Genomic DNA, 24999 nt, shown 5'->3' on the forward strand with positions numbered 1-24999 from the left:
AATTTTATTTCTATAGAAAATTTAGTCAAAATTTTGTTTCTGTAGAATATTTTGCAGAATTTTATTTACTACACAAAAATTTTTCTAAAATTGTATTTTTATTGATAATTTTTTCAAAATTTTATTTCTATAAGAAAAAATTGTCAAATTTTATTTCTATAGCAAATTTTCTCAATTTTTTTTCTTACTGATGCTCACTGATACTCACTGCTATAAAAATGTATTCAAAATTTTATTAATATAGAAATATTTTTTTCTATATAAAATTTAGTCAAAATTTTACTTCTATAGAAAATTTAGTCAAAATGTTGTTTATATAGAATATTTTGCAAAATTTTATTTCTATAGAAAATTTTGCAAAATTTTGTTTGCTACACAATTGTTTTAAATTGTATTTCTATTGATAATTTTTTCAAACTTTTTTTTCTATAAAAAATTTTGCCAAATTCTATTTCTACAAAAATTTTATTCAAAATTGTATTTCTATATATTTGGTCAAAATTTGATTTCTATAGAAAATGTTGCCAAAATTTTATTTCTATAGAAAATTTAGTCAAAATTTTGTTACTGTAGAAAATTTTCCAAAATTTTATTTCTATATAAAATTTTGCAAAATTTTATTTACTAGACAAAAATTTTTCCAAAATTGTATTCAGTGAGCATACAATTTTGGAAAAATTGCTGCTAAGTCGAAAGCTTGTAGAAATGACTAAAATTTTCAAATTTTTCAATGAATGAATCATAAATGCATTTTTGCGAAATTGTCTAAACAATTATAAATATTTCCCAAATATTGCCTGAGTTTTGTAGAAGTCTGATTTGAGATTTTATCAAAATGTAGATCTAAATACAAAGTTGTGCAGAGTATATTATAATCGACCCGCCCGACTTTAGACTTTCCTTGCATTTTTATTTTTCGTTAAAATTGTGTTACGTCCCATAACGTTAGATTTAAATTTTAAGTACATAGATTTTGTAGAAGTATATACAATTTTGTCTTCAGACTCAAATTCATGCATATGGAAATATAAACCTTTATATAGCTCGCAACAAATTTAAAGGATTTGAAATAGTATCAATAATTTTGGTCCACAAATACATATACTGTTGGTATATTCTCATATTATGATGGGTATTTATATCATTATTTTATTTTTTAAACATTGCCATAAATTTGAAATATAGAATTCAATTGGCATCTAATGTGAAATTAAGATCTCTTTTAAATAAACACGATACTTTATATCGTCCACTTACGGTACCCCTATAATAGAACTACAAATTAGTGGTATTAAAATGAGATTTAGTTATATTACCCGGAGTCGACTCCGGAGTCGGAGTCGGAGTCGAGCTGATGAAAAATGCTGGAGTCGGAGTCGGAGTCGAGCAAAATTGGCTCGACTCCACAGCCCTGATATTAACGAAATGTGTCATTAAAAGTTACCCAACGAAACAAATTCGTTAATACAATGAAATGATTCGTTATTATGACGAATTTTCTGTTACTCAACGATACGTTTCGTACTAGTAACGAATATTTTCATTGTATTAATGAAAATGTTTCAATGAAAAATTTTTAATGAAATTTTCTTTGTGTGTATAGACCAGATTGTTGGGCATCCAAGCCAATTTAAAGAAACTTTATTTGAGCAAACAAACCACTTAGGTCGATCTAACGCTAATAATGTAGTTTTACATATATTCCAAAAGGTTTCTTAAGATTTCGGAACGATGACGGCATTGTACAATTGAATACTATATTAATTTTTTGCTGCTAAACCTCAAGAGCCAGAAAATAAAAGATAATTTATTAATGCATAAATAAAAATTTTGTAACAAAAAATTTTTGTTTGTGATAAAAGTTTGAACTTTTCTAAGAAATGCAAATAACTTTAACAAACAAACAACGTTTGCGATACCAAATTTCAGGCGTTGTTTTCTTTCTTGTAAAAAAATTGGACCCTACGTTTTCCACAATCTGGGCTTTGGGACGGATACTCCAATATCCCAGCAAAAAAGCTTGGTCCAAAAAAGTAGTGAAAATGTTCTTTTTGGATCCGGAAAAATTGGACGGATGTCCACCATTTCAGCAGACATTTTTATCTAACTGGTCCGATAATATAACTATTTGTCCACCCACCCTAATGTTTGTTTGTACAAGCAATATTTGATACTATAATGAAAATAATATCTATTTGTTCATTTTGAATTGAGGCATATTTAATCTAAAACAAACAAAACACTTTCATTAGACAAATATTTTTATAACATGTGGGGGTGGCCCAAATAAATGTTATACTATTCCCATTTTAGAACATCAAATTTCGATGACTAAGCAAAGAACTAAAAAAACAACCATTAAAAGTTCACAAAAAAATTGCTGCCAAAGCAGAATATGGAAACTAAGTAAAAATAAGACATACAAATAAATAATAAATTCAAATAAATCGCAATTTGAATTTAATTTACTTTCAACAGATTTGTTTTGTCATGAAATAGAAATAGATTGTTATTATTATTATTTCAAAGAAAATAAAGTTGGTGTTTTCTTTATAAATCATTTTCTGTTTTTAGCACTCACAAGGAATGATTTTCATATATTGTTTTCTCAAAATTGTGATAAAGTCAAGCAACTATCTTCAAGAATTCAATTAATGTTCAAGTTCAACAACATTGCATGGACAGATGGGAGTTCTTCCACCATTGCAGATGTCATCACGTGACTACGCAATCAGTGAAATGGTTGAAAAGTTTGTTCAACTGATTGCTCATTCCGTAATTGCATTGAAACAATAAATGTCGCAGCCTTAATGAGCTGCTGTTATCAGTTCAAAAAATGAGAATAAATCTATGAAATTTAAATTGATGATGGGTGTCGAAAAACGGGTTAAGAATCGTAAATGTTTTTTTGAAATCAGAATTTTGTTCATAAAAATAAAAGTACGAATTTATTTATTATTATTTTTTATTTTGTTTCCTAATATGTATATATACTACATGTAGATATTGATGTTACCATCGGTAGTCAGCCATTTCATATGACAAAAAATGAATGCATTTCATATTGATTTTTTTGTTTTCTTTCAATATTTTTTCTATCCTGTTGGTCGTTCTTCACTTGGCGAATGCATATCTTCCACTTCCACAATTCCTAAGATTTTTAAAGCTTTTTCTTTGTGGTTTCTCTCAGATTGCGTACTGGTATTCTTGTGGTGCTGATGATGGAAATGAATGAATGCACAACGATCAGACCATTCTAAATCACATGATGATCACGCGCTTCATAATGGGTACAATTGGTATTCTGGGTGGTTGTATTTAAATGGATTCGAGTGCAACATCATAAATGAGCACACTCTGATCGAAATTAATTAAAAATATCCATAACTTTAATAGACCATTTATCGTCTTTAGAAGCATGGACAGAAGAAGACTATGATAGTAATGGCTTCATATCGACAGATGGCTGTATGGAGCCATTATTATTAATATGCGTATTTATTACAAGTGGATAAATTTACTCAGAAAATAGCAATTATTTTTGTCAATCTTTAATTTCCTTTTGGTCATTAACTCGCAGATATAACACCCCTCTTGGGTTGAGTAATTACGCGTCCCATTGAACTACATCCTAAATGGGTGTCGCTAAATCTACCTCGGTTTATTGTAATGAACCAATTAGCTACAGAACCTACACAAGAATAGACCCTGGCACATGGTATTTCTCCTATTTCTTAATTAGCATCCCTTCTATAATCATGCCTTTGATGCATGCCAGTCCGTCTCGCTGACTACTTTTGTAATGTGTTAATTATTCAAACAAATTCAATTAGTTTTTATGATAAATGGAATTTTCATTTGTCGACAGTTCGCTGGTTGTTTCTACTCTCGTTGCTATGAAAGAAACTATTCATTCCAAAATTAGCATTAAATCTATTTTGCAAAGTTATTGTAGTTTATTTACATTTCAATTCTCGATAATCGAGACAATCGTTTAAATGATATAACGGTAGACACATACCACTGCATAGATACAGTGGAACCTTTCGTCCAGACGGAGAATCGAAACGCGGACCATACAGTGTATAAGAATCCACAATATCTACTGGCCCATGTATCTTTTATAGTCATCAATAGACAATAATCGTTATAGCCATTAACGCACAAGCAACCCTTACAGTCAAAAAGTTGTATTTATCGTCCATATTGTTGGGCATACAAGCCGGTTTAAAGAAACTTTATTTAAAGAAATCAAAACACTTCAGTCGGTCTCTTGCTTTCAAACGAGGAAACGAGGAAATACAACTTTTGGAAACGGAAATAATGTAATTTTACATATATTCCTAAAATTTTCGCAAATTTCCGGAAGGATGTTCGTCACTATTTTACTACTGTATTAAATGAGTTGGTTACGAGACCCAAAATGTGTCTTACACAGCGTTCTCACCAAGCATGTTTTGGGATTTGAAATGTTTTCCCTTTATAAGCATTTCAAAACGAGTTGTTTTTCCCATACAAAAAATCAAGTTCAAACACACAAGTTTTCCTCAAAAAAAAAATGTTTCATAAAAATAATATGTGTGAATGTAACATATATATGTTGTGATATTTTATTCAGAGGGCGACAGGGATAGAGTATAGAGAAAGAAATAGATATAGAAACCGGGAGGGTTGACGAAAGATATCAACATAACACAGCGAGAGAATCAAAAGAGAGCAATTTCTGTGAAACCGCTTGTATGTTGTTTCGGAAAACTGTTTTATGATAAGGCCAAAAATTTGATATGCTTAAGTCGAAATATTATTTAATTTGAATATTACAAGGAATATTCGGAGTGAAGAGAATAGACATTCGGAACCAAGAGAATAGACATTTGAAAAAAAACAGTGAAATAGTGAAAAATTAAACAGTGAAATGTATAAAAACAAAGTTTAGTTCCTCTTTATTAATAAGTAGTCCAAGAGGAGTTGACGGACGCGTTCAAATATAAAAGCAGGCATTAGGTTCGAGTTTTGTTTATTTTCTTTAAAATGAATTATTAAATAAAGGTAAAAGGCAAAACAGGGTAATTTTAGAGCGATAATACCCACTTAATACCGGCCTTAAAAGTAAAAATGAAATTAAGTACAATACACGATAAGTTTTAAATGCATTGAAAATGGTTTTAAATGCAAGTAAAAAACTGTTCACACCTAAATAAATGTCTGTGTATATTATAAAATTATTTATGTATGTTTATACTCGATTACACGTTCTTCTTTTGTTAGAGTTTTTGAATACCTTCCAAAATTTCAAACTTTTATACCAAAAAACTGTTTTTTGTTACAAAACTGTTATTTTTGCAATAAAAAATAATATTTTATCCAAAAGCTCAGTCCATTTCGTTTATATCAAGCACTGTTCTTTTCTGACTGTAAATCTTTAATAACCCACATTTCGAAGTTTCATTATAAAAATTTAATATAGTATAAATATAAATATAAATGTGTAAATTAAACAAAAAAATTATGTTCGGTCGGAACAGGGATTGAACCCACGACCCTTTGCATGCAATACAGACATGCTAACCACTGATCCACGTGGCCAACAAATGTATGTTTCTGTTAAATAATGTTATGTTTGCATGGGCTCGTGGGCGCTGCAAACTATGCTATATAACTGTAACTTATAACGATAATTGTCTACTGGTGACTATAACAGTGGATAGTGTGTTAGCTAACAAACTGTATGGTCCTCGGTTCGATTCTCCGTCCAGGCGAAAGATAAAATTTAAAAAATGTATAATATTGAATAATATCTTCAACATTATTTGTATTACAGAAAAACGTACCAAGAACTAAAAAATTTCGTGGAAGTGAAAATTATGTGAAAATTATTACAATCGTCTTTGGGGAAAAATCTTCCAAGCATATAATATTTTTGGGCTCAAAACGCTTCCAAACATATAATATGTTCACATAAAACAAACATATTAATGTTTCGGCTGTATCCAATAATATATGTGCTTCCTGCAAAATATGTTTGGAACATACATATGTTAGAGAAGCGATATTTTTTGAGGGTGTAAGCTAAAAAGAAGAGTACCAGAGGAAAAGTATGTTTGTCAAATTTATTTGGACAAAAGCTATTTTTAGTTGGCAAAAGTTTGAACTTTTCCTTTCCTTCTCATACCATAGTGTTTTCAAGTGAGGCCTAAAATTATGCAACGAAAATTTTCTTACACCCAAAGAGCAAATACCCCGGAACGAATTTTAGACAAACGAAATTCCCCTTTATTATAAACTATTTTCGTTAAGAGCAAATAAATCCGAATTTAGGACAAGCGTTGTAACTATTATCTCTATTCTTTTTTATTAGCTTTTAAATATTTTTATTGCTTTAAAAGAAAACTTTGCTTTGCTTGTCCGAAATAGAACGAATATTTTCGCCAAATTGAGTATTGTATTTCACATTACAAGAGTATAGTTTTGCAAATAGTTTGGATTTTTGTTCTAATCCCAAACTATACAACATGAAGAACAGTAAAATTAGCATAGTCCGTTATAAACGGTTTCACTGTCCTCCATATATGCTCGTTCCCTTCGACATTGTTTTCAAATCAATATTAAAATCGTGAGGTAAATGTGTGGCCTTTATCTAATAAATGCGGTTTGTTATTCCGAATACATTTGAATGTTTGCTAATAAAATGAAACGAATAAATAAACAAGAAAACCCTCTATAGTAAATAAAATTATTTGTTCTTCCATCTTTATTTGGTTGATAGGTGTAGGCAGGTATGTATGGCTATGTAACAATTCACACCTACAGTCACAAGTACTTGGTTGAATACATTGTTCTCAGACCTAATGAAATGGTTTAACTACATATCAGAATTGTGAAACAATTAATCAACCCCTGAAGAATACAAACAAAGCATGTCAACTATATGGCTACCTTGAAAAGTTGTGTCTTAATTCAATAACATTTGGAGGCACTTGGAGACAAGCACTATTCAGGGCAATTCGGAAAGATGATTTCTGATCTAATAGAAAAAAAGGGTGACACTCTTTCTTCATAGAGAATTTGCCGAGTTGATTAATCAAACTTTATTTGGTAATAAACGAAATCTCTGCTATCAGACTTTTAATAACTTGAAAAGTGCAAAAATAAATTTCGGTCTTGTGTGTGTACTCTTTACTAATGGAAATTAATTTATTCGCTATTTAGGCTGATTACACAAAACAGGATTCGCATAGAAAACCACATTATGTGTGATTGTGATAATCAAAAATTCAATTAACGCCTATAAAATGTTCGTGCAAGTGCCGTGCATGACGATAACTTAACATGCTTCTACATTGCTATAGCCATAAATAATAAATACATTTTTTTCATATGGAAAAATAACCATAAATGGCAATTGACGGATTTCTTAGTAGATTTACTTTAAAAGGCAATAATGTAGTGAGAAACAATTTGGCAAATTTTATGACGGTCATATATAAATTTTTCTACAAACATTCAAGATTATAATATTCGCTCTTACATTCGCTATTAATAGTATACGTTAATTACACTATTTAACACTTTTTATTTTGAGATCAAAAGAACTATTTCCACATTTTCAAGAAGATAAAACTAGGAGGAGTGTATATGGATGCGCACATTGGAGGAAAATAAAATTTATTAAAAAATAATATGAATTTGTTTTTTTACTTTTATTTTGCTTCAACAACAACATTTTCCCTGCCCTGCTTCAACAACAACATTTTCCCTTAGCTGTTTTATAAAACTAATAGAATAATAAAAGAAATACGTTTCTTCAATGTAACAAAAAACATCATCATCAGCGAAAAGGGAAAATGTTTACTTAGTACTCGTACTGACTTTACAATATCTTCGTTTTTTTTAATTACAATACCATGAAAGTTGAACAAAGTAGAAGTTTACATATACACAGAAAATATTTTTTTCTGAGTCAATCACAAAATTAATTGATCCAATTAATTTTTGTATTAAAATGTCTTCAATTAATCGATATGGTAGTTTTAATGAAATAAAAAATATTTCATTAAAAGTTTGAATGATTTTATTTTGATTAAAAAAAAATTGATTGTTTCAAATAAATTTTTAATTAAAAATTAAAAAAACTCTTAATTTTTTAACTTTGTCTTCCAAGTTTGATTAAAAAGTCAATCGTATAAATTAAATTTTTAATTAAAAAATGTTCATCTTTAATCAACTTTTTAATTGGAAATATTTTAGTGATATTTGATCTGTGTGTGTGTAAGAAACAAATCAGCCTTCTTCACCGCTAACGTTGAAATGTGTATAAAGGGTGATACGGTCAAAATTTGGTCAATATAAACTTGACGTATTTCTTTCAATTTTGCATTTAAAAAACCTGAACACCCCTCATTTTGAAGGTGTGTGTGTGTGTATTTTGATTTTGAAATTCACTCTTCAGTTGTCAAAATGCCGTCCAAGCAAGAAGTGCAGCGTATCAAAATTTTGCTCGCGCATCGCGAAAATCCGAGCTACTCGCACGCAAAGCTGGCAAAATTGCTAAAAGTTGCCAAATCAACCGTTACAAATGTAATTAAAGTGTTTGGGGAACGTTTGTCGACAGGCAGGAAGTCTGGATCGGGGGGAAATCAAAAACCGGAAGCCGCTGAGACGACAAAGAGAGTTGCCGGTAGTTTCAAGCGAAACCCTAACCTCTCTCTCCGAGATGCCGCAAATAAGCTGGGTGTATCGTCTACAACCGTGCATCGAGCCAAAAAACAAGCCGGACTATCGACTTACAAGAAGGTAGTGACTCCAAATCGCGATGATAAACAAAATACGACAGCCTAAGCGCGATCCCGGAGGCTGTACACGATGATGCTGACGAAGTTTGACTGCGTGGTAATGGACGACGAAACCTACGTCAAAGCCGACTACAAGCAGCTTCCGGGACAGGAGTTTTATACGGCAAAAGGAAGGGGAAAGGTAGTAGATATTTTCAAGCACATAAAACTGTCAAAGAAATATCTGGTTTGGCAAGTCATCTGTACCTGTGGCTTGAAAAGCAACATTTTCATAGCTTCCGGGACTGTCAACCAAGAAATTTACGTGAAAGAGTGTTTGAATAAACGTCTGCTGCCTCTCCTGAAGAAACACGGTTGTTCCGTACTGTTTTGGCCGGATTTGGCATCTTGCCATTACGGTAAAAAGGCCATGGAGTGGTACGCCGCCAACAACGTGCAGGTGGTTCCGCCCAATTGAGAAATACTGGGCTATTTTCAAGCGGAACCTAAAGAAGACCAAAAAAACTGCTAAGGCCGAGCAGCAGTTCGAGGCAAACTGGCTTTCTGCGGCGAAGAAGGTGGACAAGGTGGCTGTACAAAATCTGATGGCAGGTGTCAAGCGTGGGCCCGGCAATTCGGATTTGGAAAAGCGAAAGCCTAACTGAATATTTTTCCTGAATTTTATACTAATTGAACTTGAAAAAGAAATTTAATTTGATTTTTTAAATAAACGATTTCACCGATTTACACGCGTTTTCCCTTGACCAAATTTTGACCGTATCACCCTTTAGGACCTGTGTCTTCAATTCCCTAACTTTTTTAATCGAAGAAAGCTACTTTCTATTGTAATGATATGTGCAACTCTTTTTTGTATTAATAATTGTCTTTTTACGGCCATTTTCATGTAGCTCCATTAGGCCTTAACTGCCAGTTAAGTTCCTAACTGGTATATGAAATATATAGGCAAGGTGACAGATATGTATATAAAACGGTTTAAAAATTCGATAACTAACGTTGCACTAACGGAGCTTCATGAAAATGGGGGTCGAATAACTGGGATACTGGGTTTACAGCAAACTTCAATATTTAAATGTTGAAATTATCCTACGTCAGAAAAGTAGTTGTTTTATTTATTTATTTATTTTTTATTTTATTTTATTTTATTTTATTTTATTTTATTTATATAGTTATTATAATTAAAAATTACAATAAACTAAAATTAAGCACTAGCAACTAAAGTTATCGGCTTATGAATGATAAATGAATTCTTTAATTCTATTTGTCGTCCTGCTTTGCTCCAGGGAAATGCATTGACAACACATTGAATAATTTACAACTAGTACTAAAATTAATTGGTCATCCATAAAATGTCATATTTTTGATTGTTTTTTGTTAGTTAGAATCTAAATTCGATTCTAGCTTAAGTTTTAAAAAAATGTCTCTTTGTTATTACAAATTTTTCATGACTTGGCAACAACTAATCATAAATTCTCTAGTTTACTATTGAACTATTCATTTAACAACTGTTTAACATTTTTTAACATATTTTGTCTATTTACAAAGAGTAAATGTTATTCGCTAAAATTCGAACGTTCACGTTTTAATATTTGTCAATACGTAAATCGTGCATCTCAAAATAATTGTGGCAAAACAAGTGTAAAAATTTTTAAATTTTTAGCTTACATTCCCTCCCGGAAATAGAGAATATAGTATAGTTTTTTTATTACGAACAGAAAGTCTTCAACAAACATATGAGTCTAATGAAGTATGACAGTCTATCTGTCTGGCCAATGGGTTTGTAGATAACACTCGATTGAATTAACCAAATGACTTGAATTGACTTCCGATTATTAAAGAAAAATAACCGTGAACAAATTGCGATTGTACTTAATAATTATTTTCTCCCAAACGAAATTTTTGACAACTTCGTTTGCGATTTAATTTCGCGGTAAAAATGTTTTTGGGGAATTCGTGTAGGAAACATGTTTTTAACACTGACAACATAGTTGCGAAGTGTTCATGAGAAAATTCCTTCATAGAAAGCATTAGACTTTTTTGACACGAAAGTACACGCAAAAAAATAATTCTTCCCTCCGAAACGAAATATTAGGCAAACAAAGTTCGTTTCTCATTTGCTTTAAGGAAGTTTATTTGGAAGAAAAGTATATACTTTTTGTGATAAACGTTTATTCTTTTGCAGGATGTAAAAACAATTTCATAAAGACTAAATAAAAAAAAGAACAATCTTTTTCTGGCTAATTGCATTTTCCCTCACATCTTTCTCACTTACACTATTTTTTAGTTCTTAGCACCATTTTCTGTAATACAAACAATGTAGAAGAAATTATTCGATTTTATATTTTTTTTTTTTAAATTTTACCTTTCGCCTATACGGAGAATCGAACCGCGGACCATGCAATTTGTAAGCCCCCTGGGCTTCGTAGCTCTTATTGTCATCAATACACAATTATCCATATAAGTTATATTTATATTGCACAGCTTGCGGCGCCCACGAGCCGATTAAACAAACTTTATTTAACAGAAATATACATTTAGTTGGGCATCATCGTGTAATGGTTAGCATGCCCGCCTTGCATACACAAGGTCGTGGGTTCGATTCCTGCTTCGGCCGAACACCAAAAAATTTTCCAGCGGTGGATTATCCCACCTCAGTAATGCTGGTGACATTTCTGAGGGTTTCAAACCTTCTCTAAGTGGTTTCACCGCAATGTGGAACGCCGTTCGGAATCGGCTATAAAAAGGAGGTCCCTTGTCATTGAACTTAACATGGAATCGGGCAGCACTCAGTGATAGAAGAGAAGTTCACCATTGTGGTATCACAATGTGCTGAATAGTCTAAGTGAGCCTGATACATCGGGCTGCCACCTAACCGTCCGTCTACCAAGAGTCCTAGGTTCGAGCCCTGCTTCGACCGAACACAAACAAGTTTTTTTTGTTTTACATATATTCCAGATATGTTCGGAAGATACCGAAAAAGTGTTTAACATTACATACTACTATATTACATGTATACTATGAAACTGTAAAATGTGTCTTATTAATGTCAGAAAAAACAGTACTTGATATAAACGAAATAGACTCTGTTATTGGTTCAATAATAATTTTTTTTTTTGAAAAATAAAAATTTTGCAACAAACTAATTTTTTTAGTGATAAAAGTTTAAAATTTTGGAAGACATTCAAAAAACTAACAAAAGCAAAACGTTTTCGGTAAAAGTTTTCAAAACGTTTGTTTCTTTTCATGTAAAAAAAACATAATTAAAAACAAACAATTATGATTTAAACCTTCTTACTACCAGTGACATTATCGGAAATTGAAATGAGACAAACTATCATTTACAAAAGCGATATCTATACGAATAAGATAAAGAACTTGGCAACCAAACAAAACATTATTATAGAAATATTGAAGTGGTACAACTCAAATTTCGAAATATCTAGACATAGTGTCAAATTATTCGACTCATTGTCATAAATTTGAAAATAATGTACGACATCTCTTCTGGCTTTTTTGCCAGATTACTCAGGAACTTTGTCACTATCTTATTGATAGTATAGTTTTGAAAACTTCAATTAAATTTCTCCAGATAATATAGTTGCCATTACACACAATGGTAATATAATGGTTTCAATTAAACAATGTGTTTATTTTATAAATTTTTCATAAAAAATGGATTCAATCACGACAAATACTATCAATCGTCAGCATCAACTAAAGAATTTGTTTATATAATAATTATTTATTTATTTTTGTTTTTGCTTAGGTGAACCGAATGTATTGTAAGGAAATACTTGCAACTACACCCAGAAAAATAAGTGTGACATTAGTAGTAACACGCATATTATTTATCGGTCGTTGCCCATTTGATGTGGACATCCGCCCTATGACAAGCCCATGTTAAATTTATCGCTTCTGCGCCAATTATGCACTACTTCCGGAACCAAAAATAACATTTTCACTACTTTTTTGGCGACGCTTTTTACTGGATATTAGATGTATGTCTCAAATTGAAATACTCGCGGTTAGCAACACGCAGAGATGTTTCAAGAGCAAAATGTTACTTTGAAGGTAAACATGGAATATTTTTGTCACAAAAATTTTGTTTTCTCAACATGGTTGCAACAAACATTTTACATGTTCACTATCTAAAAATAGCATTCTGCTCTTGAAACACGCTTGGGGTGAACATATTCCTTCTCTGGGCGAATGAAAGATATAAATTGGGATTATCCTTTTTTATATTACAGAAGTTATATGGCATTACTGACTCGAAAAGTTTTTTATTATATGTTAAAATAAAAAAGTATCATATATTCCCATATTTAAATCAAAAATCTAAGAAAATATTTCATTTCCACTAACAATTTTCTGCGAGTGTCAGTAATGTCCAGTGATTGTCAAAATTTATGAGGGTATTATTAAAGAACACCACTAAACTTGTTTACAGTAGGAGTCCCTAAGTGGATTATTGTATACCTCTATGTTATGTTATTGAAGTCTCATTGCTCAGCAACATAGTGCTCAAGTGCCATCGAATATATGCAGGTCTTGCGTTATCACTCAGCAAAGATAAGAATTGTCAAACATGTTCACACCATTGCAAACTGAAGTACAGTACACGGCAAAAAGTATGATCATTTCTATGAGAAATCAATCGAGTATATGCAAATAAATATTTCTTAATTATAGAAACGGGGCCAAACCTGAACGGATTTGTATGATTCTGTGCAAACCTCAATGAACCTCCCATGTACTCTGAACTGATCATATCTGATTATATCAATATTAAAAAAAAAGCAAATTCATTACAGTAATACTTGGATAGTCGTAGGGACATATTAGGAAATAATATTGAAACGTATTTTTTCATTGAACGTTGCTCTTTGCAACTGGTTGGGAGTTAACCTTTTCGCATGTTCATTATAGGGATTCACATTGAAATATTTGCAAATTTTCAAGGGCATATAATTTGAATTTCTTAAATAATTACCTTATTTTCACTCACAAAACTACGACCAAAAATACACCAAATTTCTGCATACATGATCATGATGATCATTGTAAATATTTGCAAATGCAAGCAAGAAGTACCTTTTTTCTTCGTGACGAAATTTTAAATAAGTGAATAATCCTTAATAGAAAAATTAAGATATTTTATTTATTTTAGGGAAACAATTTTTCTAACTGCAATATTTATTATTTTGTTTTTTATCAAAATATTCGATGATGTTTTGAGCACATTTAGGACCACATGACGTCATTGAACGATGAAATACAATTGAGGTAATATCGACCATTCTGACGTATAGTTATGTACTTCCAATGATAGATTATGACAAATCCATGGAATTATCTAACATTCTCATTTGTTGATAATGAATTGGACTTTTGCAGCTTATTGAAACCTGTTTGTAATTGTTAATTGACATTGATAATTGGGCAAATATTAATTAATGAAATACAAAATGGTATCCAGACTTAAGATCTCTAATGAAAATTAATGCAAATATTCTAGCAAATAGTATTAGTAAATTTATAAATATAGGTATAACATCCATTTACTGCATTAGTGACATATCTCAATATCGGAAAGGTTAGTTACTTCTATCAAATTTGAAATTGCATCGGACCATTGATTATGTATGAATATATGTATATATTTTTTGTAATCATATTACAGATTAATAGTAAGAACAGCAAAAAGTTTGATTTTGAAATATAGCATTCTTCAGTAATAATTGAGCGATAAGTGATCCATCATTCTCGTAAAATTATGATCACTAAATGTGCAAGCATTTCATTTGTCAAGCTAAATGTTCGACTCAACTGCAAGACCACATGCAAACAATTAAATCGTCATTTGCCACAAGGAAAATATAATACATTGAGCCGAAAAAATTTAAGATAAACAAATTTCATTTTGTGAATTTCGTCATGTGCAAACTGAGGTCATGTTTTTAAGTGGAACACGCAATAAAACTTGTATCACAAACGTTATTCTTTTCTTACAGTGTTTTGAATTTCTTTGAAAAGTTCAAACTTTTAGCATCAAACCTTTTTTTTAACAACACTTATATTTATCCAATATCCAATGTTGTATACCAAAGTCACCGAAGTTCTTTACAGCGATAAGCAAATCGCAAACGATGGTTGTTCGTCCAAAATTTCATTTAGGAGGATGACGTTTTTTGCGCGTCGTAACAAAATAATAAAAAAAGCCCAGTTTGAACAACTATAATAATAAACAAGTAAGGAAAGTCTAAAGTCGGGCGGGGCCGACTATATTATACCCTGCACCACTTTGTAGATCTAAATTTTCGATACAATATCCATATCGTCCATATCGGGCGAAAGATATATATGGGAGCTATATCTAAATCTGAACCGATTTCTTCCAAAATAGGGTTCTATTCTGACCCAAATTAGGAACATGTGCCAAATTTGAAGGCGATTGGACTTTGATCACAAAAATGTGTTCACAGACAGACGGACGGACGGACTGACGGACATGGTTATATCGACTCAGTGAACCACCATGACATTTATTTTCAAAGACACCATGTGTCTATCTCGTCTCCTTCTGGGTGTTACAAACATATGCACTAACTTATAATACCCTGTTCCACAGTGTGGCGCAGGGTATAAAAATAAAAATTAAGTTTTACCAAAAATCCGGAGAAGACATTTAATAATATTTAAATCTGACTCATTCTTTTTATTTAATAAAAAAATCAATGAAACATTTACATTTATTCTAACTATAATACGTTTGGTTAGTCCAACCTCCAATTTACATCCAAATTCCATAATGGTGTTTTCCCAAAAAGTATATGTTTTGGCAAAAAAAAATATTTATTTTCCCTATGTTCCAAACATATTTTTGTTTTGTCGTCCAAATATAATTTATGTCGATAGTTAATCTATAAACAATAATATGCTTCTATATAAGAATATACGTCTTTGGAGCATATTTTCTCTCAAACATATTATTTTTACTTGTTAGCAAATAAATTCTTAAAGTTAAATAAATGTTGATTCCATTTGAATACTATTTTGTTTGAGCTCGAAAATAATTTCACCTATGCGTGTCAAAATGTAAGGGAGAGGTAGAAATGTAAAAATTCGATTTTCTCGATTTTTTTTCAAAACTTATAACAGTCTGCAGTTGGAAAAATTGAAATCAATTTTTGAAAGAGTGGGAAATTGTCTTTCCGATTTCGAGTACAATCCCTATACACCGGGTGTCGCGAACATTGCTTTCTTGTTACATCATCCGTGTTTCTACGAAAATTTCAAACGTTTATCGCAAATAGTTTCATTTGATACAAACCATTGTCACAACCAATAGTAATTTCCCCCGCCAGATCTATACGGTAGGCTATGAAACTTTATGTACAAATTTTCTTCAAAAATTTCAAACTTTTATCACCAAAAAAATTTTAGTTTTGCAATAGAAAAACAAATAATTTTTGTTCGAAAATCACAGTCCATTTCGTTGATATGAAGCACTGTTTTTTTCTGACATTAAAACTTTAATAAGACACATTTTAAAGTTTCATAGTAATCAAACAATCACAAAATCAAATAATTTTTTCTACACTGAAAGAAGAGTTTTCTTTTCGAAAGAACGAAATTTGAGGTAAGCGCAGTTTTCTTTTGACGGAAAGAAAATTTCTTTAAACGCAAATAAAAAAAGATTAGAGATTATCGTTGCCTCGTTTGTCATAAATTAATATGTATGTGTTCTTAAAGAATGTATTTTATAAGAAAGGAAAATTTCGTTTGTCTAAAAAAATGTCGTTCCGGAGGAAAGTATTGTTGGTTTGGGTGTACATTGTTTGTATTAATAAAGCTAATGGAAGTGAGAAATATGTGAGGGAAGATACAATTAGCCAGAAAAATCATACAATTTTTTTTTTTTTTTTTTTGAATTAGTCTTTATGAAATAGTTTCCACAACAAACATCCTTACAGCGAAAAGCAAGTGGTAAACGATATTTGTTTTTCTAAAATTTCGTTTGGGAGAAAATATATATTTTTTTTTGGCGTGTATAGCCAAGCTTGTATTGTTTAGTATCTGGCATTTTATTTTCAATAACCTAATAATACTAAATCCTTCATCTACTATAAGCTCGTGTGACATTGTAATAATATATAGAATAATAATTTATATTGGAGAGCATTAGTAGTCAGTGATGACCATATGTAAAATACATCACACATTTAATTAAAAGTTCAAGTTTTTCTTACAAAACTATTTTTTCCGCGAAAGTAAAGAATTATTTTTTCAATAAATAGTTCACATTACTTCGGCGTCATTATGACGTTGTGAAATATTGGGAAATTTTATGCTTAAGGTGGGTCTTAAGTTGGAAAACTCTTAGTCATACATAAGAAAATTTTATTATTATTTTTTTAATGAAATCAGTTCGTATATCCTAAATCACATAGAATGCAAAATGGTTTCGATAACAGCCATGCGAAATGTCGAATATTTTTTATTTTGTTTCTATCAATCACATTTTGTTTCTAAAATGATAGGAGAAATCGAGTAATAAATCACTTGCCATAAAATATTTTATTTTTTTATGTTCAGAGTGATGTGATAGCATTTATGGTTGTTATTTCCTAGAACGACATAAATGCGTTGACAAACTCATGCCAAAACTCATTTACATTGATTTTATTGATAGCTAATTTTGTTTTTTTTTTACAGTTGGCCACGCGATCAATAGAACCCTCATTTGGACTACTCTTTGGCGATCTGCTGAGTGAACTTGATGTAGGCACTGCCGGCGCAGCTGTGATAATTAGTACCTTAGATGTATGCATGAATTTTTCTGGACTGTTTGTGGGTCCGCTGCTCAAAGAGTTCTCCTATCGTAAAGTTGCCATAGCAGGATCAATACTATGTGCTCTGGGTTTGGCCTGTACAAGTCCGGCGAGTAGTATGGCGCACATTATTAGCACATACGGAGTGATCAATGGCATTGGCGTGGGTTTGGCGACATCGGCGGCTTTTGTGGCCCTCAATCATTACTTTAAGCATAAAAGAGGTCAAGCTGTGGGTCTGAGTATGGCTGGAACAGCAATGGGCATGTTGATCATGCCTCAATTGGTACGCGTTCTGCTCGAGGCTTTTGGGTTTAGAGGTGCTGTTTTGTTATTGGCTGGTGTTGCTTTGAATGCAACTGTCGGCTCTGTACTCCTGCAACCGGCCAAATGGCATATGAAGGAGGAAAAGATCGACGAGGAAATGATGGTCATTGCACCAATACCCGAATTTAAGGTGATCCAAGAAGACGGAACTGAAGAGGATGCATTGCCCGAAATGAACACCTTACTGTTCAACAAACAAAACCAACAGCAAAACGCGATGCGGAAAAATTATTCCGAAATGGCAATGAATACCATGAATGGCTCCCGCTTGGGTCTTCCCAAGAGACCAACATTTCCCCGCATTATGTCTTTGGCCGGTGTACAGTCAGCCGAGAGTAACTACATGTCCAATCACGATGTCAGTATGGCCCTGCGACATCGGAAACATTCGGTTACCTCCAATCTGTCATATATGGACTTTACTGGTTCCATTTTACAAGTTCACATGAACGTGGGCGATGACGAATTCGAGCAGAACGATCGCGAATTGAAAAGAGTAAGCACAGCTACAGGCACAATAATGGGTGGACATCGTGATTCCTTTATCAAAATGAAGCCCACCGAAGTGGATAAGGCGGCAGCCGATGGTGGAGCGGAAAAAGTGAAAAGGCCAGGATTCTGGGCTAGATTTGCAGATCTCATGGATGTTGATCTTCTCAAAGATAAAATGTTCCTTAACATACTTTTTGGTCTTTCCATATTCTATGTGGCCGAAATGAACTTCAAAATGGTTACACCATTTTTCTTTGCAAATTTGGGATACAGTAAAAAAGATGTGGCATTTTGTCTTTCCATAACCGCAATCACGGATATAGCTGCTCGTATAGTTCTGCCGCCTATCTTTGATCGAACCAATATAAAGAAGCGTACCGTATTTTTGGTTTCCATTATATTTGTGGCCATAACGAGATCAAGTAAGTTACAATTTAAACAAAACTGGGTGGTCTAACCATAATACACTGTTGTAATATTCAAACGAATCTTGTAAACTAGCCTTGGGTCATAAATTGGTATTAGGAAAGGTAGGAATTTCAACGTAGTAATATACTTACATCTCTACGTATCTACAATAATTAAAATTGTCAAAGTTAGAAGAATTACTTTGACTAAAATTACTAAAACGTCCATTCAGTATTTAGCGAACGAAATGAACAAGAACTTGAATTTTTTTCTAAGATTGCAGTTAGATGTGTACGTAAGCTTAGACAAGAACTAAAAAATATGTACGTTTGTATAGTAAACTTGTACAAAACGTTCTAAAGTGCTTCAAGAAGCGAATCTTTTTAATCATACAAGAAAACCTGCATTTGTTGAATAATGTGCCAATCACACCACGCTGTCCTTTGACAAGGGTGCCCCTTTTTATAGCCGAGTCTGATTGGCGTTTCACTACGAAACCACTTTGAAATAATCAACATTACTGAGAGGAGATAATCCACCGCTGAAAATTTTTTTCATGTTCGGTAGAACTGGGATTGAACCCCTTTTGTATGCAAGGCGGACTACGGTGGCTTCCAACGCCGATAGATTCATGAAAGGACTTTCACTACAAAAATACATGAACAGAAAGACTTTAAATAAATGATCGATTAAAGTAGGGCGTTATGGTTGGCCTACCCTTTACAACTTTTTATTATATTTATTCAATTATTTTTGTTTTTCTCAACAGTTATGGCAGAACAAACCGATTGGACCCAACTTATGGTCTGGCTCTCGATATGTGGTTTCTTCAGAGGTTCAGCACTTAGTAACTTCACTCTAACAGTTTCTGAGTACTGTTCTTTGGAGAAATTACCTTCAGCATTTGGCTGGCACTTAGTGGGCAAGGCTGTGTTTGTAATATGTTTTGGCCCATTGATTGGTAAGTTCGAAGAATACACTGGTCCACTTTTTGTTTGTGTTTTGAATTAACTAAAATGTGTCCTCTTTAGGTGTCATTCGAGATGTCACTGGGAGTTATCCCATTTGTATTCATGCCCAAAGTGTCTGTATACTCCTTTGCGGTGTCGCCTGGTCCATAGAATATCTAATTGACTACTCTCGCCGCAAAAAGATTCAAAATGCTGAAGTCGATCCAGTAGCCGCCGCCGCAGTTGATAAGCAATAGTACTTATACCAGCTAAACAATCATGGGTCCTATAAAATTAATCTTAGATGTAACATTAGATCAATTTCTATTTTTATATGAAAAAATGGAATAAGAAAACATGTTCAGTATCATCGATACCTGGATCAATTAGCCTAGCAACAAATGTGACTGTAATAATTTTCTATTTGTCTAATTTTCGTGAGCAAATATACTCACCGAGTATTTGGCGCAATCCACACCCATACAACTTTGTTCCACATCTAATAACAAAAACATGCATAAATTTAAGTAGATTTATAAGTGCAGAACATACTTAATTTAAGATTATCTTTAATGTAGATTACTTTGCATGTGATAGTTCAACATTTTTAGTAGTTATAAGACTTAAACACTTTAACAGCTCACTTTACATCCATATCCAGCTATATCAAGGTGGAATGTCCTAACTGTATTATAAATCTTAAATTTCTCAATTACTTAATTAGCATGTGAATGGATGGATGAATTAAAAAAAAAATATAAAAAAAAATATATAAATATATACAATATAAGATTTTAATATGATATTAATGGCTGTATTTGACTTTGAGACATCAATAGAAAAACGCTCAAGATTAAATTTATTCCGTAACTTTTCAGCATTAAATGACATAGAGTGGATACATGAGGGTCTCGAAAGAAATGACTCCATATTTCTTGCTTCAATATGAAGCAATCATTAGGAGTTATACCATTGTAATATCTATTTATCTTTGTTTTAGTTATCACTAAATATTATATAAATAAATTATATAAAAAAATCTTCAAATTCAATTCTGAATAACAATTCCCTGGAAATTTTTTTCCCAATTCCCTATTCTAAACAAAATCTCCCAGGGAATTTTTTCTCTCCTCCCTTTTCCCTTATTCTAAACCAACTTCTAAAATGGGAAATTTTTCCCTTGGGTTGGGGTAAAATTGGTATAACAAATGACAATAAAAAGGGAAAAACGATGACATTTTTTGGGAATAATTCACCCAAAACAAATCAAGGGAGTTGTAACCGGAATGCATAATTTTTCTGTAATTTCAGGTCAAAAATCTCAAATTAAAAGCAACAAAATAAAAGAGTAGAGCACCAGGATGGGATGCATCCAACTACAGAATCCTCATCGCATGGTCACAGATCTGTACATATTTGGAAAAATCTTTCATATTTACAAAATTAGGGCTTTACATTTAAACTATAATATCCCTTCCTGTTTTAATATACATAGCTGCTTGTTCCTGAAAGCATCAATAATGCGGACATGTGTCACGCGTGGCGTGAAAAAATAATGAAATTTTCTTTTTTCTTCTTCCGTTTTGATGAAATATATCCTCTTCGGGCGCAGGTGTTCTTCTAATATATTTAAAAGGTGATACGGTCAAAATTTGGTCAAGGGAAAACGCGTGTAAATCGGTGAAATCGTTTATTTAAAAAATCAAATTAAATTTCTTTTTCAAGTTCAATTAGTATAAAATTCAGGAAAAATATTCAGTTAGGCTTTCGCTTTTCCAAATCCGACACCTGCCATCAGATTTTTTACAGCCACCTTGTCCACCTTCTTCGCCGCAGAAAGCCAGTTTGCCTTGAACTGCTGCTCGTCCTCAGCAGTTTTTTGGTCTTCTTTAGGTTCCGCTTGACAATAGCCCAGTATTTCTCAATTGGGCGGAGCTCTGGCGTGTTGGGAGGGTTCTTGTCCTTGGGAACCACCTGCACGTTGTTGGCGGCGTACCACTCCATGGCCTTTTTACCGTAATGGCAAGATGACAAATCCGGCCAAAACAGTACGGAACAACCGTGTTTCTTCAGGAAAGGCAGCAGACGTTTATTCAAACACTCTTTCACGTAAATTTCTTGGTTGACAGTCCCGGAAGCTATGAAAATGCTGCTTTTCAAGCCACAGGTACAGATGGCTTGCCGAACCAGATATTTCTTTGCGAACTTTGACAGTTTTATGTGCTTGAAAATATTTGCTACCTTTCCCCTTCCTTTTGCCGTATAAAACTCCTGTCCCGGAAGCTGCTTGTAGTCGGCTTTGACGTAGGTTTCGTCGTCCATTACCACGCAGTCAAACTTCGTCAGCATCGTCGTGTACAGCCTCCGGGATCGCGCTTTGGCCGTCGTATTTTGTTTATCATCGCGATTTGGAGTCACTACCTTCTTGTAAGTCGAAAGTCTGGCTCGTTTTTTGGCTCGATGCACGGTTGTAGACGATACACCCAGCTTATTTGCGGCATCTCGGAGAGAGAGGTTAGGGTTTCGCTTGAAACTACCGGCAACTCTCTTTGTCGTCTCAGCGGCTTCCGGTTTTCGATTTCCCCCCGATCCAGACTTCCTGGCTGTCGACAAACGTTCCCCAAACACTTTAATTACATTTGTAACTGTTGATTTGGCAACTTTTAGCGATTTTGCCAGCTTTGCGTGCAAATAGCTCGGATTTTCGCGATGCGCGAGCAAAATTTTGATACGCTGCTCTTCTTGCTTGGACGGCATTTTGACAACTGAAGAGTGAATTCCAAAATCAAAATAGGAGCAACATTCTACACACACATACCTTCAAAATGAGGGGTGTTCAGAGTTTTTAAATGCAAAATTGAAAGAAATACGTCAAGTTTATATTGACCAAATTTTGACCATATCACCCTTTAAGACTTCTCAGTCTCCACGTTTCGATGTTTTCCTACGCCCTTTTTGGTAGTCACCTTCGGGGGGATAATCAAAACGGCTTAAGTTGAAGTGGAATGTGGGCCGCTAGCAGGTATTTGAAGACAGATTTTTAACCCTATAATATTTGTGAAACCTTGAAAAGCAAAGCAGGCAACTCAAGTGGGTTAATGGCATCGCGTAGCTCTCTCTTTCTATCCTTTGGTCATTGTTCCTCTTACTCAAAACGTTTTTCAAGTTTTTCACTTTTAACTCAACAATTCAATACAATTTCAATTCAAAAATTGTAGTAAAATAAAACAGTTGAAGTTAAACAGCTGACTTCGATTACTCTAAATTATTTCTCGCTTGTTATTCCCTTGCCCTACTGTTTAGAATAGGAGGATTTTATTCCGGGGGAAAATGAATTCCCAGGGAATATTCAGAATTGGGCTAATGTTGTAGGTTTTGTATAAAACATGACTAGAGTAGCTAAATATATAGAAAACTAGCAAGTATCAAAAATTAAAATAATAAATACGCATAGGCATTAAACTACCTCTGTTCAGACATCCAGACTCCTTCATCAAAACATAAACACGCTGTCCTTACATAAAGGATCCTTTTTTTAGCTATTGTATTTTTGGCAACACTGGATTAAAATGCTGACGCACGTTTCGTGTTTTGTTTCACTGTCAAACGTCTTCTGTTTGAAAGAATGTTCATCGCGTGCTTCTTCCATGTTATCGTCAGTACATTTACGATTTTGGAGTGAAGATCTGCCAGAAACATGGCAAAAGCTACGAAGTCGCCGTACTTCTTCAATCATGTGCGTCACGTGGTGAGCGCTAATGCGAGACGATATCGAACTTTTTGTTGTCCGAAATGCAAGAACTTGACTTGCACGATATGTGGCTTCAACAAGACGACGTCACATGCCACACAGCACGGGTAACAATGGAGTTATTGAGAGGCTATTTCGGTGAACATTTTGTTTCGCGTTCGGAACCCGTCAATTGGATCATGCCATTCAACGCCTTTGGATTATTTTTGGAATGCTATGTTAAAGCTGCAATTGACGCATTGGAAGACAACATTGAAGCCAGCCGAAATGTTGCAAAGAATATACCAAAGTTGGACTAAGTGGATGTATTATTTGGAGCGAAGTCGCTGTCAACATTTACATGAAATAATATTGAAACGTAAAATTATATGGAGCGTACTAACGATTCAAATAAAGATTTCATGCATTTCTCTGAATTGTATGTGTTTTAAAATTTTCATTTACTCTTAAAAATAACCCTTTAGAAAAGAGTAAACTATTCTCTTGAACAAAATTAACTACTTCAAGGTTAAATTTAAATTGTAATGAAAATTTTTCTTAATTTGTACAGTATATTCACGGTATCAGAAATAGGTCGATGTTGTTCACTACAGCAGCGATTCGTATATTTAGAACATTCTGGTTAGTCTGGCCTACAACCATCTAGATTAATTCGATAAGCAGATAACGCACATATTTATCGGTTTATGATCATAGTCTTGCCTACAACCATCTAGAACATTCTACAAGTAGCCGGCAGATGTCGCACATCAGGTTATGTTCATAATCTTGCCTACAACTGTTATCTTGGTCGTTTCTGTCGCTCATAGTTTTGCCTATCAAGTATCTCGTAATTTATCTGCAGATGGTTATGCTCATATTACTACAACAAAGCAGAAGGGGTTACTTTACAATGAGCGATTGAGAAAGATGTTTAGGAAAGTACTAGAAAATAAAGATGATTCTAACAAGTGATGACGTAATTTTATCGTTACAATTTTAAATTTTAAATTAACAGAAATTAATTTAAATACATTTAAATCTAGAAATAGCAAGTCCGTAACAATAGGTTTTATTTAACAAGACAAAGACTCTGCAGCCAAACGAACTATATGTGTATCAAATAATTAGATTCTCATTTTGATTATGAGAATAATTTTTTCAAGTACTTAATACAGTCTTTAATTAAAATTAATATATAGATTTATGGTTTATTTTCAAATAAAAGACAATATATGCATGTGTATGATCTTAAAGATTCATTAGTAGTTTCCTTTTCATAACAAAATATACTATTTTAAATTAAATGTGAGAACCAAAACTGTTTTTGTTTACTGTATTAATGGGTAGTATTTTTATATCTTAAATTTTAGAAAATAAAGATTTTCTTGACATTTTCGACTTTTATCTCTACCACATAAAGACCACAATGCTCTAAAAGAGCATTAATCAAAATTTAATTATGTAGA

At 32.7% G+C, this 24999-nt stretch overlaps 1 protein-coding gene across 1 annotated transcript in view; it reads left to right on the forward strand.

Moving 5' to 3' along the window:
• Positions 1-20609, forward strand: part of LOC142228064 (monocarboxylate transporter 14) — a 34437-nt gene extending 13828 nt beyond the window's left edge. Inside the window, exons 2-4 of the mRNA XM_075298368.1 lie at positions 17508-18864; positions 19620-19811; positions 19882-20609. Of these exons, the coding sequence (XP_075154483.1) occupies positions 17508-18864; positions 19620-19811; positions 19882-20057 (1725 nt within the window). The 3' untranslated portion in view covers positions 20058-20609. The remainder of the gene's footprint in view (positions 1-17507; positions 18865-19619; positions 19812-19881) is intronic.
• Positions 20610-24999: the final 4390 nt, after the last annotated feature.

This window comes from Haematobia irritans, chromosome 3 (assembly GCF_050003625.1).
Source record: "Haematobia irritans isolate KBUSLIRL chromosome 3, ASM5000362v1, whole genome shotgun sequence".
NCBI lineage: Eukaryota > Metazoa > Arthropoda > Insecta > Diptera > Muscidae > Haematobia > Haematobia irritans.